Below are 17,656 nucleotides of genomic sequence, written 5' to 3'. Positions count from 1 at the left end.
TCGCTTTCTTCTCCGCGAATTTGTTGAGGTGTTATTAACGAAAAATAGGTCGTTCTCGGGACCTCTACGTGGACCTCGAAGTAACACGCAGTAAAGCAAGAGCCGACCGGAGATATAGTTGTTGTTGAGGCGAGACACTCGCCGCTTTTGACGTCGCAGTACACAGTTCCCGAGGATTTATACGTTTGCTCGATCTCGAGCTGCGAGCCCTGATTTCTCCGTGGGAGAACGGTCGCGAATCTTTCGGCTCGACCAGCCTAACGCGGTCATCAACTGCCCAGAACGCATTCGAACCCCGCAGAACTCACGTACGGAAAACGCCTTGTCGCAAAGGCATATTTAAATGAAATTGACGTGGATAAATTAGAAATGATTTTGCACGGTTCCTGTATCAAGGTCTTCAATTAATTAACACTTTCTTACTAAATTTGAAAATGAATTTTCACCACAATCTATCGAGTAAACCAGATAATTGATGCAAAAATATTAAAAGAATTATTTCCACGATAAGTTTTGTCTTTTATTCTGGTATCATTGAACAATTTCTTTTTATTTCGTGTGACTTTCATGGGAATTGTGAGGCATACGTCGTGCTAACCCGATTAAACGAAGAACGGAACGGCGCGACGTTTCCGGTTACTATAACAAAACGCCACTCTCCAGGAACAAATGATGGCGGTGTAGGGGTCGAGTAATCAACTGGGGACTGTCTAATTAAAGTTGATACGTTCGGAGGTCCGAAGTTTTAGCGAATTGGAAGGAAGAAGAGGAAAAGAGAGCATGGATGGACGCAACCGAACAGCTGAGGTCGGAGCTCACGGGACGTTGCGCCGCGACGTATTGATTGCAGAGACGCCGGCGCCGCGACGCTGCTGGCCTCGCCATAAAACCTGCGCGACTTCGCGAGTGTTTGCGGGAATTCACCTGCCGTTGCCGCGTGCGCCCCAATACCTCGCGAATTCCGAAGAAAACGATCGACGAAATGCTTCTGCAAATCCTCTGTATTTTCTACGTGTCAGTCGAACATGTTGCACATCGATTAATAAATAATTCATGCCAAAGTGATTTATTGTGTCTATTGTATTGTAGTGTAATCAGAAATGATTTACTTCAACACTGTAACTAAATTTTTGTTTTGTTATTCGAACACTGGCTGAACTGAGATTCTCAAAGGGTTTTCAACCCTTAATAACCGATTGAAAATTCGGAGAAAAATCTGCCAAACAGAGCAAGCTTGTAGCTCCATGTTCGCTTTTATTTCGACAAAATACCTCAAGTAATAACTGAGAAAGTGAAAGGTGAAGTTCAAGCTTGTCAACCCCATGTTACCCTTGAACGAAGGGATGGAGACCTGAAATTTTGCAGAATATTGGGTTGGCAAGAATTTTGGCAAGAATTTCTTTATTCAGGCGATGAACACTTCAATCAATCAAATAAATTCTTATTTGTTCTTTTTAGAAAACATCTAATTTCTTAAAGTTCATTGCATGAATAAAACAATTAGGCTATCTCTCTCCTTTTTACCATAAAAAATACCGAAATTAGTTTCTTGCCAACCCAATAGTTTTCCCGGTATGGAAGATTGTTTAGCAGCAGAAGAAATTAAAAATGGCACAGATTATCAGCGGTTATCCTGACCCTTTGTGACTTCGGTTTAAACGAATGAAGTTTATTAATAATTAAATTCGGATGTTGAGGGTCCAAGGTGTCCGACATGCGAAATGCTAGGAGAGCATGGTGTTTTTTAATGGACGTCGAGGGACGCGTGAAACCGTGGCCATTTCGTCGGGAACATTGTATCGGAAGAGCGACGGTGACTTTTAATGTCACGTCTGGAGGAATTCATTGCCACGGTTGGGGTGAACGACCCTCGAGAATTAAAGGGTAGTGCTCGGCACGCGGCGGAGGGTGTTTCCGGTTCTGGTAGACACATTTCGAAATGGAATTACGCGGGAGACGCGTAAGACAGACGTTTCGCTTCTGTTCCCGTGGAAAGCTCGACGCAGGAACGTGTCCTCGAGGTTCTTCGCACCCTTTACCAAAACGTTCGTTTTATCGTGTCCCCCCTCTTTCCATACCGGCGGGGATCGTGATTCGAATTTAATCGAGTGGCTCGATCAGAAATATCGGCAGCGACACAATCGGGTAAACATTTCTCGGAAAGTCGTCTGGGAAAGTTCATGAAACTCCCCCGGCGCTCTTTTCCTTTCTTCGCGGAAAGTCGATACATAAACATTTTATTGTGGCGTTCGTACCTCTCACAGGAAAATTCTGTGTGTACATAAAAATTGTCTACATTGAGTTGCAAGGAACCAAGTAGAAATTGTCTTTCTCTAATGATTGTAATATTTAGACTGTGGTTTATATGCGTTTGCGATAAAAATAATAAAGATGTTCAGAGAATTTAAAAATATCGTTGCATTATTTCCAGCTCGCTGCAATTATCGAGACAAGATTTAATTGTCCACATAGCTTCCATGTCTTGCGATTGCAGCGGACAATTTTTCTTTTGCACGAGAAGTTCTAGTAATAATTTTTCTGGACCGTTTAATCATTTCCAGAGTGTCTGGATTAATGAAATAATTTTGAACGAGTAATTTTCACGCGGTTTTCGGACGTCCGGTGGTAGAGAGTGGAGGGAGACCGAGAATGTTTTTTGCCCAGGAAGTCTATGTAATTCCTACGTCTTGCAATTGTTGCAGACAATTTTTCTTTTGCACAGGAAGTTCCAGTAATAATTTTTCTGGACCGTTTAATCATTTCCAGAGTGTCTAGATTAATGAAATAATTTTGAACGAGTAATTTTCACGTGGTTTTCGGACGTCCGGTGGTGGAGGATGCTGGGGGATGTTTTGTCCAGGGTGAAATCAGATTTCTGGTCGCCGCACCCTCCGACACAGTGCCGCGAGCCTCCGTGGCGGGCAATCAAAGCCGTTTAGAAGCACTTCGAGTGCACTTTATTGGAATAACCTAGATGTCGCGATCGAACAGCGCGAAAGGTGCCAACAGCGTCGATTCCGCTTCAGGACCCTCGAGAGAGAGAGAGAAAGAAAACGAGAAGAAGAAGAGAGAGAGAGCGATAGGGTTGGAGGGCCACGGACATAGGGGTTACTGGGGCGGCCGTCTGAATTTTTCTTTCATCTCCCTAAGCCCGTTGATGATCAAACACCAAAATCGAGTTTCGACTTTGCTGTGACTTGCCTCGCGAAGCGTGGAATGTCTACCGGGTGGTCTCGAAACAAATTCGTCGAACCAACAAGTCGCAATGAATTTTCCACTATTTTCCTGAATTTGTTCGTATTTTCTACAAATTTTTCCATGAAATATTAATTCAACGTATGATACTAATGATCATGGACTTCCTGTGGCTGGAGACGTCTCCAATTCGGTGATTGAAGCTCTTTTGCGACCATTATAATCAGCGCGGGCCAATTCGCCGAGACTGTTTTACCCGCATTTCCTCTAGATTCCAGCGGGTATCAGCAATTTCTGGCACGATTCTGGTAAAGTATTGAATACGAGGACAAAAGACCTGTATTCCCTGAATATTTGTCAACCCAATAAGCAATACAGTGGCATACGAGAATGTTGAATGGCTCGAATCGGCCACAGTGTTCGTCAAGGACCATTTTACTAGCACGATTCTAGGAAATTATTGAATAAGAAGACAAAACGACCGTTTTCTCTGAACATTTCTGAACCCAATGAGCAATACAGTGGCGTACGAGCATGTTGAATGGCTTGAATCGGCCACAGTGTTCGTCGAGGACCATTTTACTCCCTGCATTTCCTCCAGATTCCAACGGGAATCGACAATTTCTGGGACGATTCTGGAAAATTATTGAGTAAGAAGACAAAAGACCTGTTTTCTCTGAATATTTGTCAACTCAATAAGTAATACAGTGCCGTATGAGCAAGTTGAACGGCTCAAATCGGTCAGTGTTCGTCAAGGACCATTTTACCCCCCGAATTTCCTCCAGATTCCAGCGGGTATCAGCAATTTCTGGCACGATTCTGGTAAATTATTGAATAAAAAGACAAAGGGGCCGTTTTCTCTGAACATATATGAACCCAATAAGCAATACAGTAGCGTATGAGCATGTTGAATGATGTTGAATGTCTCGAATCGGCCACAGTGTTTGTCGAGGATCATTTTACTAGCACGATTCTAGGAAATTATTGAATAAGAAGACAGAATGGCCGTTTTCTCTGAACATTTCTGAACCCAATGAGCAATACAGTGGCGTACGAGCATGTTGAACGGCTCGAATCGGCCACAGTGTTCGTCGAGGACCATTTTACCCCCCGCATTTCCTCCAGATTCCATTGGGTATCAGCAATTTCTGGCACGATTCTGGTAAATGATTGAATAAGAAGACAAAGGGGTCGTTTTCTCTGAACATTTCTGAACGCAATGAGCAATACAGTGCCGTACGAGCATGTTGAATCGGCCGACGTGATCGTCGGGGACCTTTTTCACGCCGAAACAGACAGACGTGACTCACTGTCAGCCACGACGCGAGACAATATAGTACTTTGGCGAGGCGAGGGGCCACGGAGGCAAGTGTCGCGGCTACTCGCCGTTGAAAGTCGCCGATAAATAGTGATTAGCTAAGACTCAGACCGCAGCCAGACCTTGCACGGATCGGTAGCCTTCTCTCCTCTCGCTATCCCGGGCTAATTGCACGTAATAACTAACGCGCCGTCAAGACTTCAACGCCATTTATGGCTGTTTCGCGGACGCAGCCGGCGAGCTCGGCTTCTTTTCTCCTTACCACCAGAGCGAACAATCGCTGGCCCTTCGGACGTTCATGATCCTCTTTTTCCACACGCCAATGTCAATATCTCCGACATTACAACTTTCGTTCTCCGCTCTAACCAGAGTTGAGCATTAATCAATTAAAATTTTAAGATTGATTGATTAATGTATAAAATTAAAAAAGGTAATTATCGAAAAATGGACGATTGATTCAATCGATTGATGAAGTTAATCGTCAATCGTTAATTGAAAAAAGAAATCATCGAAAAATCGGAGACTGATTTAATCATTTTTATTCATCCATCAATTTTCCTATTCTTTTTGTAACACAAGGTTTACTGGTTTTGAAGTGTTTCATTTACGAATTATTCAACGAATTTATTTTGTAGGTTATAAGGTATATAATTATAAGGTATATAATTTAACCGTCATACGTTCTTCAAAAATAGTTGCATATAAAAGTCTAGAATAATATTTCACCTATTTTTATTTTACACTTTAAAACAACAAGTTAAAGAAGTACATCTCGCAACACAAACAGAAGTGGATGAATTATTTTACAGTACGTAAGAATATCAAGTTGATGAATTTTCACCCTGAGGAACGTACGAGGGTTAAAGAATGGCTAGAAATTTGGAGACAGAGTTTTCGGTTACATATTTTTTATTAAGAACGCAAGTAGACCTAGTGTTGATTCTTTCCGTTTCAGAGAACGTCCGAAGGCATTAATTCGACGACACGTAATTACAGTTCTCGTTGGTAGATAGAATTTGCGAAAATCCACGGGTGAAAAGGGGAAACAAAAATCGTAGCTCGGCGCGGCGTTCGCATCCGAGCGAAATCTGGGTCATTCGCACCAGCGCGCAAGACGAGTATTCCCGTCATTACTCACCGTTAATTACTCGCGAGCCGGGGACGGTGTCGATCGAGGAATTCCTCGCCTAAGAGGTTGCAGTCGTTTCAAACGCTCTCTGCTCTTACGACGCGCTGCCCGCTTAATGACTCCGCGGGCATTTTGGGTCAATAGTTACGAGCGAGAACGAATGCTTTGTGAACCCTCTGTGCTTGAAACCGGTGGACAGTTCGTACTAAACTCCTGGAAGCCGTAATTTCGACGGGCTGCTCTCCATTACGTAGAAGACAGCCCCTCGATCTTGATACGTTTCGAGAAACCAAAGAATCTATCCCCTTTTTGGTTTTAATTAGAATTTTTAACGATGTTCGAACAGAATGTGTACAAAAGATTTCGATTCGAAAAATTCAATAAGGAGCCATCGCAGTCTAATTGAAGATTTAAAACGTTTTCGTTAAAAATTCGAACGAGATTCGATAGGATAAAATTAAACCGACTTCGAAAAAACGCACTAAAAAGTATAAAATAATTTCCATTTAATTTATGTGAATACACACGAACTTAAATGCAATACAATCTTTTCGGGGGCGGCGCAAAATTGAAAATTTTCGACACTGGAAATTACAAAATCAGCAACATCTGTCATTTGGAAAATTTTTCATTTTTGCGCCGCCTCCGAAAAGATTGTATTGTATTTAAGTTCGTGTGTATCCACATAAATTAAATGGAAATTATTTTATACTTTTTAGTGCGTTTTTTCGAAGTCGGTTTAATCTTTTTTTATAAAATTTTTTTTATTTCACACTTTTTTCACACTTTTTATCTCTGTCAGTCGTCACATTCCAAATCATAATTTATAAATATCTGAAAGCCGCAATCGATAACGGTAACGACGTCGCGTCGTTACTGTTCCTAATATCTAACATTCAGCGGAGTTTTCACAACGGTATCACCACCCTACATTTTCGCAAATAAAATTTTGCACGGGACCATCCCGGGAACATACTCTACAAGATGCAAAAGGTTTCGTTCCGATTGGTCCATCCATCTCTGCGTAATCGGTGAACATGCATAGAAAAAAAAAGCGAAAAAAAGGCACATACAGATCGAATTGAGTAACCTCCTCCTTTTTCGAAGTCGGTTAAAAATGATCCCAGGTGCGAAGCAGATCCGGGGGATCTAGGGTTGAGATCAGTGCTCAGGTGCGAGCGATTCGCAGCGCGTTTGAGAGAGTGAAAATTCCGCCGGAAGAAAATAGAGCGATAAATCCTCTGACTAAGAGGCCAGATTCATATTTACGATAACGCGGCAGTTCGCAGATACAGAGGCGACCGTCCAAGTTTAGAAGCCAGATAGGTCTGAAATGAATCACGCACGCCTTTTCAGAATACAGGATACGTCACTGTTAACGACGCTACTCGGAACCCCGCCTGCTTCAGATTATTTGGAGAGTTGTGTTCCGGTCTCCTCGGAGCCCGCATCTTGGCGACCAATTCCATCTTTATCGAGATCAATCGAGATCATTATTGAGTCATATAGAAATTTAATTCACGAAGACTAGAGTTCAATAAAAATGTTCTGAAGATTCCGTTCCACTGGAACAAAACAATTTGTTTTCACCTCACTTTTGTTCTCTTTCCGGAAGAGAAATATTTTCAACGCGTTCTCCGAGTTCCCAAAAATATCTGCTGGAATATCGAGGGCCGGAACACGCGCGTTCTTATCGCTTTATCGAGATCAATCAAGATCATTATTGAGTCATATAGAAATTTAATTCACGAAGACTAGAGTTCAATAAAAAAGTTCTGAAGATTCCGTTCCACTGGAACAAAACAATTTGTTTTCGCCTCACTTTTGTTCTCTTTCCGGAAGAGAAATATTTTCAACGCGTTCTCCGAGTTCCCAAAAATATCTGCTGGAATATCGAGGGCCGGAACACGCGCGTTCTTATCGCTGGAAATGAAGCGGCGACGGAATATCCGCGGAAAATATCGAGAAGAAGTTCGGTAAATATTTTCCCTCCGATAATGAGACGCTTCCTGATAAGGGAAAATCCGGGGATAATGCGGGTTTTATCATTCTGGAAACTATGCGACGGAGATTACGGTTACGTGCATCTCTGCAACATTCCCGGAGTGACCGAGATCGTGATCAGAGTTCTATTTCCGTGCCACGTGACCCAGACACCTTTATTTTTATCTTCGCGAACGCGAAAATAGCCTGAACATGTATATTACATTTACTGATAAATAATGTGTAATGTATTCCCCTGACAAAATTATTCGAATTGGAATACGTCTAATCACGCCAAATCTCTTCCAAAATGGCGCAGTGCCATCTGCAATGAAAAATCGAGCACAATAAGATAAATTTTTGAAGGAATTTAATATTTTATGAAATTTTTCCGATTGAAAGAAGAGAGTTTAACGAATTTTCTGTGCTGGAGAAAGCTGGGAAAAGCCCGGAATATTTTCCGCAGAGAGGACAGGCCACGGACAGCCGGGCCAGCCGATATTCCGAGGAGAAAGGAGCCTCGTCCTTCGTGGAAAGTTCGAGGACTTTGCGCTTGAACTTGATACGAAATGGGCTAACGGCGATCAATACACGAGCTTTCGGCGCTTGCGAGCCGAAGCTCGGCTCCCGGCTGGCATGGCTTGCCGAGAGAGACCACCCTGGAAGGCTGGAAGCTCCACCATGCCCGGTATCATCATGGGAATCTCCATAGACGCGTGAATACAACGGAAGAAAGTCTAGACGAATTGATTTCTTCCTCGAGGCTCGTCGAACTACCTCGAAAGCTCCATAATCTCGCCTCTCATGCGAAATTATCGGATCCACCATTAAACACATCTCGACGTCCATCGAGCAGCCATAAAAAATTTTTCCTATCGATCCCGAAAGCTGCGAAACCCGTCGTCTTTCACAAAAAATTTCAATAAAAATCTTCAGAAATTTAGAGTCGAGCATTTCATTTCGAGAGGAATATCTATCATTATTTTTTGGAGGATTGTTAATTCTTATGTGAAATCAATTCGTGGAGGACGCTTTTAGTGCAAGAAAATGGCTGCTACGAAAGCCAATTTCCACGAACGAGACTCGGAAGATTTTCAATCGTAGGTTCAACGAATCACTGGAAACATTGATCAGAGATTTCATTAAGCTCGGACGGTTTTCCAATGATTCACCGTAGTTCCGACCAACTCATCGTGCTTTACCGTTCCGCGGTAAGACATGGGAGTAGCTTGTCAGCCTTTTTTCTAATCGATACCACCGACTCGCGCCTGAGTTCCTTCCTTGGCTGGAATTCGCGACTCGACAGCTGATTGCACAGCTGTAGGGCGTGGGCGTTCGATCGGGAGAGAACACTCGCGTTCTCTATCGAATAAAATTCCTGGCAACCCCTTGGGAAACCCATAAGTCTCTCCGCAAATGAATACGCCTCGAGGCATTGCGGATCAAAAATGAATTCTCACTAAACTTGGGCTTTACGAAGATAATTAAATAATTCCAAAAATAGTGTTGGGTCGTCGACGAGCTTACCAAGACTCGCCCGTTCCGTTTTCGAGCGGAGCCGCGTGTCTGACAGAACGTCCGTCCGCCATCTTGACGCGCCCTCGAAGTAGCGCGGAACTTTCGTAATTTTCCGCGGCGGCGGAAAGTTTATCGCTCCGGTCCGCGAACGGTGAATTTAATTACCCATACAAGACTCCCACGGGGTATCACAAGAATACGGGGGACAACAGGGGAACGCTGGAACACGTGGACGGGAGAGCACGCGTTGGAAGTTCGCCGCGGGACCGATCGACCTGTACAGATTTCCCTTTCGTTTCTGCCCTTTATGGGACGCGGTGACACTGCCTCTGCACCGTGTGTGCAGTGTGCATTGCTGTTCGCATTCATACGCAACCGCGCCGGGGATAAATCTCCTTGCAATGCAGCTGCGACTCCGTATATGATCCTCCGTGCCCCCTTAAGAAACTGTTCCCCGCAACATGTGGCGGTTCCCGGCATGCAAATTCGCTGAACAACCGTGCGACTCCGCACTGGGAACACGAGCCTAGCCTGGACAACGATTTTTGGCTCCTTTTGCCGTCGAAACACGCCGTTTCGCCGTTCCCTCGCTACTTGGTCCGCTGTGCGAACAAGTACTGAAGCAGGGAGACATCTAATAAATTTTCTGAACGATCATTCAATTTTCAAAGCCAATGGAGCACGCCAACACAGCTGATGGCTTCAAGAACACAAGAAGCCAGCGATATCAACCTTGCCTCGTTAGTTATCCATCTGTATACTTTCCGGCGCAGTTATAAATGCAGGAAGCTGTTTCATAAATTCTCTCTGAGCGATCAATGAACTGTTCAAAGAAGTACTGCTGGCTTTGCCTCGCTACTTGTCCCTGTACGTAGACATTCCTGTATCCCAGGTAGCTGTTTCACGATTTTGCTAAGCAGTGAATGAACTGTACAAAGGAACTAGAGCCTGATGAGCTATTCTAGACTCCAATGAAACAGAAAGAGAAGCAGTGCTGGCTTTGCTTCATTACTTGTCCGTGTACGTGGACCTTCCACTGACATTTATAGAAGCAGGTGGCTGTTTAAGCTGGCAGCAACCTTTCCAATGGAACTAGAGCCTGATTAAGTATTCTAGACTCCAATGAAGCAGAAACCGAAGCAATACTGACTCTGCCTCGTTACTTGTCCGGCACAGGACCTTGCTTGCTACAATTGCAGAAGTAGAGGTGGCTGTTTAGAAAATCAAAATATTTTTCATGCTAGTAGAGCAAGAATCGAGTGGATTCTAACGCTGCCTCGTTGCAAGCAGCATCGCGGAGGGCGACAAGCGACAATTATCGAGAAGCAGACATTCCAAACTTGTCTTCACCGTAAGACAGCACTGTTTCACCGGGAGTTATTAGTCGAACCAGTACTTTCCCGTAATACGATTTTCAGCGACCGCGAAGAATAGGCTCTAGCGGTCCGTGGGACCCGCCATTGTGTCTAATTGATGGCTCTAATCTCTTCCCGCCTCGAACAAATCCGGAACCCGTTAGACGCCGCGCCGGATAGACAGATCTCGAGGCCGGTATTTCATCTGTATATGAATTCTCGCGACTGCTCTCTTCCCATTCAGCCGGTCGCCGTGGTCGTGCGAGTAGAGAGAGGAGAGCACGGAGTCAGGGGTCGAGGGAAGACCATGTTCGAACGGGCGGCGAGTGGCTGGATCCCTGGGATGCCGGCGCGCGTTTTAAAGAGCGTGCCGCGGATAGTTACGCGGCGGACGTGACGAAACGGGACAGCTTTGTTATTTTAATTCCTTGACCCGATTGCCGTTTCCCTGGGAAAACGGCGTCTCTCGAACTGACTCATCCGGGAGAGACTGCGGATCCTCTTTCGCCCGAGCAGAAAATTCTGCGGAGTCGACGCCGATGACGACAGCGCCGGAGAAATGCTCGCATGCAGATATTATTCCGTCGCTGGGCAACACGGTCGCTACCTACGCTCGTTTTCTTGCTTTCCGTGATTATAAATTCCTTTTTTTTTTAGAATTCATACTTGAACAAATATTATAACAATTTGATAGAACAAGGTCTCAGAGCCCATGGACACTGTGTGTCCACTACAATTTTAAATAGCAATATGTATGAAATTGATATAATTCATGTATATTTACGATTAATGTATACCGTTAATGTATATCATTAAAATTTATAAAAAAATTAATGAAATTAATGTGACCGTCTCTGAGTCAATTGCTAGATTGCATGTACGGTGTACGGCAAGGGAAGATATCCTGGAGTCGTTCTCTGTATGGAAGGGAACCGCGACAAAGGCGAGTCCTCGTGAATCCGTTGGACGCGAGTCGCGGAAAAAGGCGTCGTTCCCGCCGTGTTTTCGAGCCTTTCAGCGCGGAACTAACGGCGCGACGCCTCGGTGTTCCAACACGGCGAAAAGACAACGCGAAACGCTCGTTAATCCGTTCCGACGTCGCCGTTCCCGATTTTATCGGCGTTCTCTGTTCGTTCTCCGTGTACAAAGAATCCTCCTCCTCCCCTGGGAATCCGCTCGGGAAACTATAACGCGTGTGAACGACCCGCGAAAATAAGTCGCCGCTCTTCGGATGCACGACGGATTTTATTTATGGCGTTGTGCCGCGGTTCGCCGCTGCCCAGGAATATCACCGGATCAGGAGAATATAAGAGACCGGGGCCGCGGCTGTATCCGAGAGCGTCGAAAGGCAAAACAACCGTTCCCCTTCGCGCCGCTAATAATTCATGTTCCATAATTCATGTTTATCGGTGGCCAACCGCGGGCCCCGTCCGACCGGATCGCTCCTCAAATCGCGAAACAAGACGCGAACAAATTATAGCTACAAATTAATTCATCGCGCCTCGCAAAGGCAAATGATATGCGAGTTACAGTCAATTACCCGTGTGTGTGGAGATATCCGTGCGCGAGGACGTGTGAACCCCGGAGGAGACGCGGAAGTCCCTGATCGAAAGCGTGTGAACCCCCGCTTTCATCTCCGATGGGAGACTAATTAAACGCGGGTCGTCGGTACCGTTTCCAGAAATGGATTCAGAGAGATCTGAATTAATAGGAATCGCCGGGAATTTTTCTCTTTGTACGAGACATAGTACATTGACCGTGGAGGATTTTTCAACGATGATTTGCGTCGATTCGTAGGACAGCGAACGAAGTCCCGTGGTCCAGCCCGTGCAATTCGGTTTCCAGGTGGTCCGGGGGTTCACGGTACACCCGGTTAATAGGTTGTGTACACGAGAAACGACAGTCTAAACGCTCGGCATGATAACTTTCTTCCGGAGCGGCGTGCCATGCCGGCAGTCGTTTCGCGCGCTACTCGTAAATCGTATTAGCATGACACCGGGCAAAAACCGTTCGCGAGAGGTACACGGGCTCCCGGTCGAAGCGTTTCCAGCCTCTAAATGGATAATGAGCATTAAATCACTCGCTAAATGTTACGCACCGGCGTCGGGCAATGCGACCGTGGGCCGGACCGGCGTAATTGCTCATTCCGTTTGACCGATGGAACCGATCGGGACCCCGGCTGCCGATCGTAAATACGCCGCTCGCGCGCACGGTAAATGTTCGGCCGATTACCGAACCATTTTTCCTCCGGATTCGCTGACGGATCAGACATGGGTCTAGCAAGATTAACATGATCCAGCGGCCACCACGACAAATTTAACTGTGCGATGTATAATCCCTAAAATTTTAACTTTCCCCTTTTTTATCTTAATACCTTAATTAACAACCGAGAAAGGAAAAGATAGTGAAAGTGAGTGGTTAGCGACTGCAAATTTTGGAGGATTATCTTTCAATTTAAAAGCATTGCCATGCACATGATATCAGTAGATATTGTCGTGGGGGGCGCTGGACCATTCTCATCCTGCTTGACCTTTTGTGACTGCCGTGGTACAAGGTTAAACGCCGAAATCTTTCTTCCTGTGGAAACATTAACGCTATTTCTTTGCGCAGGCCTGATAGATCGACTGGATAATTTCCCATTAATGTGTCCTCTCAATTTTCATAAAAATTTTTAGAGCTGCCTTTTGACACCTTCGGTAGAATTAGCGTTAATCGAGTTATCACGTGGAGAAAGAGCCTGGCCACTGTAGAAAGTGAAAAGTCGCTAATTCAAGCGGCAGAAGAAAATAGTTAGACTCTAATAGACTTACCATCTCGTCTAGGCTCTTCAGGTCGTTGGTGACGATCTGCGGCTGTGGCCCGTAGATGAGACACGGCTCTTCCTGATGCATGTCCGCGTACTCGTCGTCGCTTTCTTCGTTCTGCGAGTTCCCGTGCGCCCCGTTCGCCGCTTTGTTCTCGGCAGCGATTTCCCTGTCGATCTGCCTCTCCATTTGCACGAGCATCGGCGCCAGCATGCCGAATTTCGCACCCCTTCGCGCCACCTCCAGCAGACAGAGGATCACATGGCGCTCGTTCTTACGCATGATCAGGTCGTCGGTCTCGAAGAGCAGGCACTCGATGATCCCGAGGCTGTTCCGGCACCAGCCGATGAAATTCGAGACGTTGTCGCGGGCGAAGAACGTGCCGGCCTTCGCGTTCGGCAGGAAGGCCACGTCGCTCAGCTGGCTCATCGGCAACGCCAGCGACGAGGTTATCGAACGTGTCATCGAGATCTTGCGGGCCTGACGACGCGCCACATACTCCGCCGCCGACTTTCGCACGTTGTTCGAGTGCTGTAAACAAAACCAAAGCCTGTTAATCGATCGCGTCCCAATTTATCTCCATTTTAAATACAAAATACAGAATCGTGGACTCTTTCATTTTAGTTCGTTTTCGTGGAAATAGGTTGTACTCGGTAATTTATTTAGCGGAAGCTATTTGACGCATCGGGTTGAGACTTGTTGCATATTAATCTAGAATGTATGATCTATGGCCAGTAATTTTTTCAAGGTCGACAGTCAACCACATACGGTTGAAAATTATAAATAAATTCTAATCTTGCGCATTTCATTCAGGAACTCGAGGGTCGGAACTATTTCCGTGAAAATGGGTTGTACTCGGGAATTTATGTAGCGAAAACTACTTGATGCATCGGGTTGAAACTTCTCGCACATTAATCCCGAGGGTTCGACCCATCGTCAGTAATTTTTTCAAGGACGAAAGTCAACCACATACGCGGTTTGAAATTATAAATAAATTCTAATCTTGCGCATTTCTTTCAGAAACTCAAGGGTGAGAGGAATGATGATTTTCCTGCAAAAGGTACGTATCGATCGCATAGATCGTCAGGCACGTTGGTTTTCAGAAAGGTTCTGGCCGCGGCGTTAGAAAGTGGTCGGCTCGAATTTTCCATCGAGTAATTAGCGTTCTCGGACACATCTCTAACAAGAATCTCGGCTTGCTCGGCTGACATTCACCGCGGCCGCGGTGCACGATCGAGCGTGGCTCGTTCTCCGGCGCTGATTAAAGAGTCAAACAGACACCGATAGCATCTTAACACCCGCGAAGCTAATTGTTCCATTAATAATAAGCGGTGGTGCCAGCCGTAGAGACCTCTGGCTCTCGCGGCGACGATAAATGCCCGAGTCGCAACGGCGTCAACGACGACGATGCCGTGGCCGCGATGCACTTTTATTATCGTTTCTTGAGCCGCTGAAGCAACTGCGCCGGTAATAATTGGATATCGAGGGTGATGTAAATGAGCTGCGCCGTTCCGTCAGCGTCTAATAACAGGTTCTCACCGCGCGTTGTGTTTGCTCGTTTGACACCGACCGTAGGATCTATTATTTTCCGCTGTTTTACGGTGTCGGCCATTTTTAATCAATTCGAAGTGCTCATCGACCGATGCCCTAAATACCCTGATGTCAATTGGTCATCGAAACGCAGCGATCTATCGTCGACTTTCGATTTTACGAGCCAAAGTAGCGGCTACACCCGCTGCAGTCCCTGGATCCAGCCGTGTGGACCCCGAAATCCATCAATGTTTCTTCTAAACTCCTCTGATCAGTCTCAATAGGAATTGGTCACCAAAACGCACCAATCCACAGTCGAGTTTCGAGTTCATGGTCAAAAGCAGCGGCTACAACAGCTGCAGTCCTTGAATCCAGCCGTGTGGACCTCGAAATCAATTAACTGTTTCTTCTAAACTCCTCTGATCAGTCTCAATAGGAATTGGTCACCAAAACGCACCAATCCACAGTCGAGTTTCGAGTCCATGGTCGAAAGCAGCTGCTACGACCGCAGCACTCCCTGGAGCCAGGCGTGTGGACCCCGAAATCCATCAATATTTCCTCAAAACTCCTCTGATCAGTCTCAATAAGAATTGGTCACCAAAATGCACCAATCCACAGTCGAGTTTCGAGTTCATGGTCGAAAAAAGCTGCTACGACCGCAGCACTCCCTGGAATCAGGCGTGTGAACCCCGAAATCCATCAATATTTCTTCAGAACTCCTCTGATCAGTCTCAATAAGAATTGGTCACCAAAACGCACCAATCCACAGTCGAGTTTCGAGTCCATGGTCGAAAGCAGCTGCTACGACCGCAGCACTCCCTGAATCCAGCCGTGTGGACCCCGAAACTGTCCGAGAACCGTGATGGACAGCTTTCCAAGCGCGTCAAAACGCTCAGAACGTGCTTCTTTCTGTTTAATTCACTCCCCGCGCCGTCCAGTCCGATATGAATCACGTTGTTTGCGTTTTTTATTTGATCCATTAAACCTGCTCTGATTTATTGCCCGCCGCGACTGACTTACACACTGGCAACCCTATCTCGACCGCTTGTGTACACAAGCTGTTTACACGGGAATCCGATCAATGGGGCGATTCTTGCGTTCTGCGGGCACGTGGGACATCTGCGGGCCCACGGACGAGCGCCCCGCTCGTCCTCTATTATTCGACGATCTCCGCAAATATTTTCGTTCATTTCATAGCGTTGAAAAAAGAGTGTTTTTTCCTGTTGGGGCTACCGCCTGGTCAAACAATGGGGCCTGCATCGACTCGAATTTCCTGCATCCGCTGTGCATACACGAAAATGTATCCGCGAGGCTGTTAATGAAATTCGTGAGGCTGTAGATTCTTTAACTTTATGTTACTTTAGCCACAATGAACACCGCTAATTTCCATAACGATTATTCCACGAAGATTTAAATAAACAAATTTTTTACGCTGCACGTAACGCCAGCTCGTTAATTTCTTTTTTTTTATTGGAAGATCGAAGAATGGACAATAGCAGCACTCATGAGGACGCAAACAACCTCCATCTTTTTTACGTTGCATGTCGGGAACAGCCACTATAGACGCTTCCGACAAGACCAATCTTTCTCAGACCGTGGCTCACGTCATCGACTGTAGCCCTGTAAATCTTCGACAGAAATGTTTGAAAAAATTCCGAGTACCACTCGAGACTCGTGCGAGCATGCGCGCAAAATTTCATGGGCGCAACGATTGTGGTTCCCGCTGAGTAAATTCGCGAAGATCGGTCCGAGCCAAGCTGTAAAAACACAGGCTGGAAAAATATCGGATACAGCTTTGGATTTCCATTAACTCGGCGCGCTACGAGTAACCTTAGACTCGGTCCACAACGGAACTGGATTTTTATCGACATGTGCGGTTTCCACCGCATCCACAGAAGGCTCTCGCAGTTTTCAACCGGACACGGGAGCCCATTCACGTCGGAAATTGCGCGCGGAACACGCCGCGCCGCGCCGAGGCGGTTTTATAAATAGAAAGAAAGAATGAAAAAGGGGAGAAAAAAAAGAAGCGAGCGCCGAGTATCGAAGATCGGAGATATACCGTATAATGGGAGCTGTGGAGCTTGCGAAATTTAATATACATTTTTCCCTCGGCTAATTCAGCCGTTCACGAGGTCAGTGTCACGTGGATTGTTGCCTCCTCATCTCACTTTCACTGTACCACTGACGCACTTCGCGGGACTTTAGACTTTTCGAAGCCATTCCCATCGAGCCGTCTCTCACGGGCCTTCTCAAAACAAACAGAGGAACAAACTCCGCCGAATTCTCGAAACTTAATCTTCTCAAACTTCCCGCGACTCCGTTCGCAAATTAAATCTGCTCTTTGAACGTCTGCGCAAGCATCTGCGCTCGTAATCGGGATCTGAAAGAGTGTTTCTATACAGAACGAACTAAAAATTTTACTGGCGGAGAGAGAATCTTTCTGCGAAATTTTCAACAAACTGCACGGAAACGGAAACTTGTTTTTTGAAAAAATTGTTTCATAGTATTTTTAAATTCTTTTAATCAGGGACCAAAAATAAGTTATTCTAAAATTTCCTATAAAAATGATAAAGATCATTAATAAGAAGTTCATATTATTGAAATTTAAGATAATGCGCACAAAATATAAAGAAAACAGTTCGAAGAACACAATGATTAAAAAATATCGATTTTTATCATTTTTGGTTACAAGTAACAGTTAATAGTGTTCAAAAAATTGGATCCTCCTCGATAACTGTTATCGACGAGAGAAATTTATTTCTATTGTGCTGATAATAGTTATCGATGATCGAATTCCTTTTCACTTGTTCATATTAATTATTGA

At 45.4% G+C, this 17,656-nt stretch overlaps 1 protein-coding gene across 3 annotated transcripts in view; it reads right to left on the bottom strand.

Annotated features, from left to right (window-relative positions):
- Positions 1 to 17,656, bottom strand: part of LOC143215985 (GAS2-like protein pickled eggs) — an 87,787-nt gene that overhangs the window by 31,135 nt on the left and 38,996 nt on the right. For all 3 annotated transcript variants that reach the window (XM_076438654.1, XM_076438656.1, XM_076438655.1), the window contains exon 3: positions 13,309 to 13,833. In XM_076438654.1, coding sequence (XP_076294769.1) covers positions 13,309 to 13,833 — 525 coding nt within the window. The remainder of the gene's footprint in view (positions 1 to 13,308; positions 13,834 to 17,656) is intronic.

This window comes from Lasioglossum baleicum, chromosome 14 (genome assembly GCF_051020765.1).
Source record: "Lasioglossum baleicum chromosome 14, iyLasBale1, whole genome shotgun sequence".
NCBI lineage: Eukaryota > Metazoa > Arthropoda > Insecta > Hymenoptera > Halictidae > Lasioglossum > Lasioglossum baleicum.
Note: the sequence above shows the minus strand (reverse complement) of the source record. Positions and strands in the feature narration are given on the sequence as shown.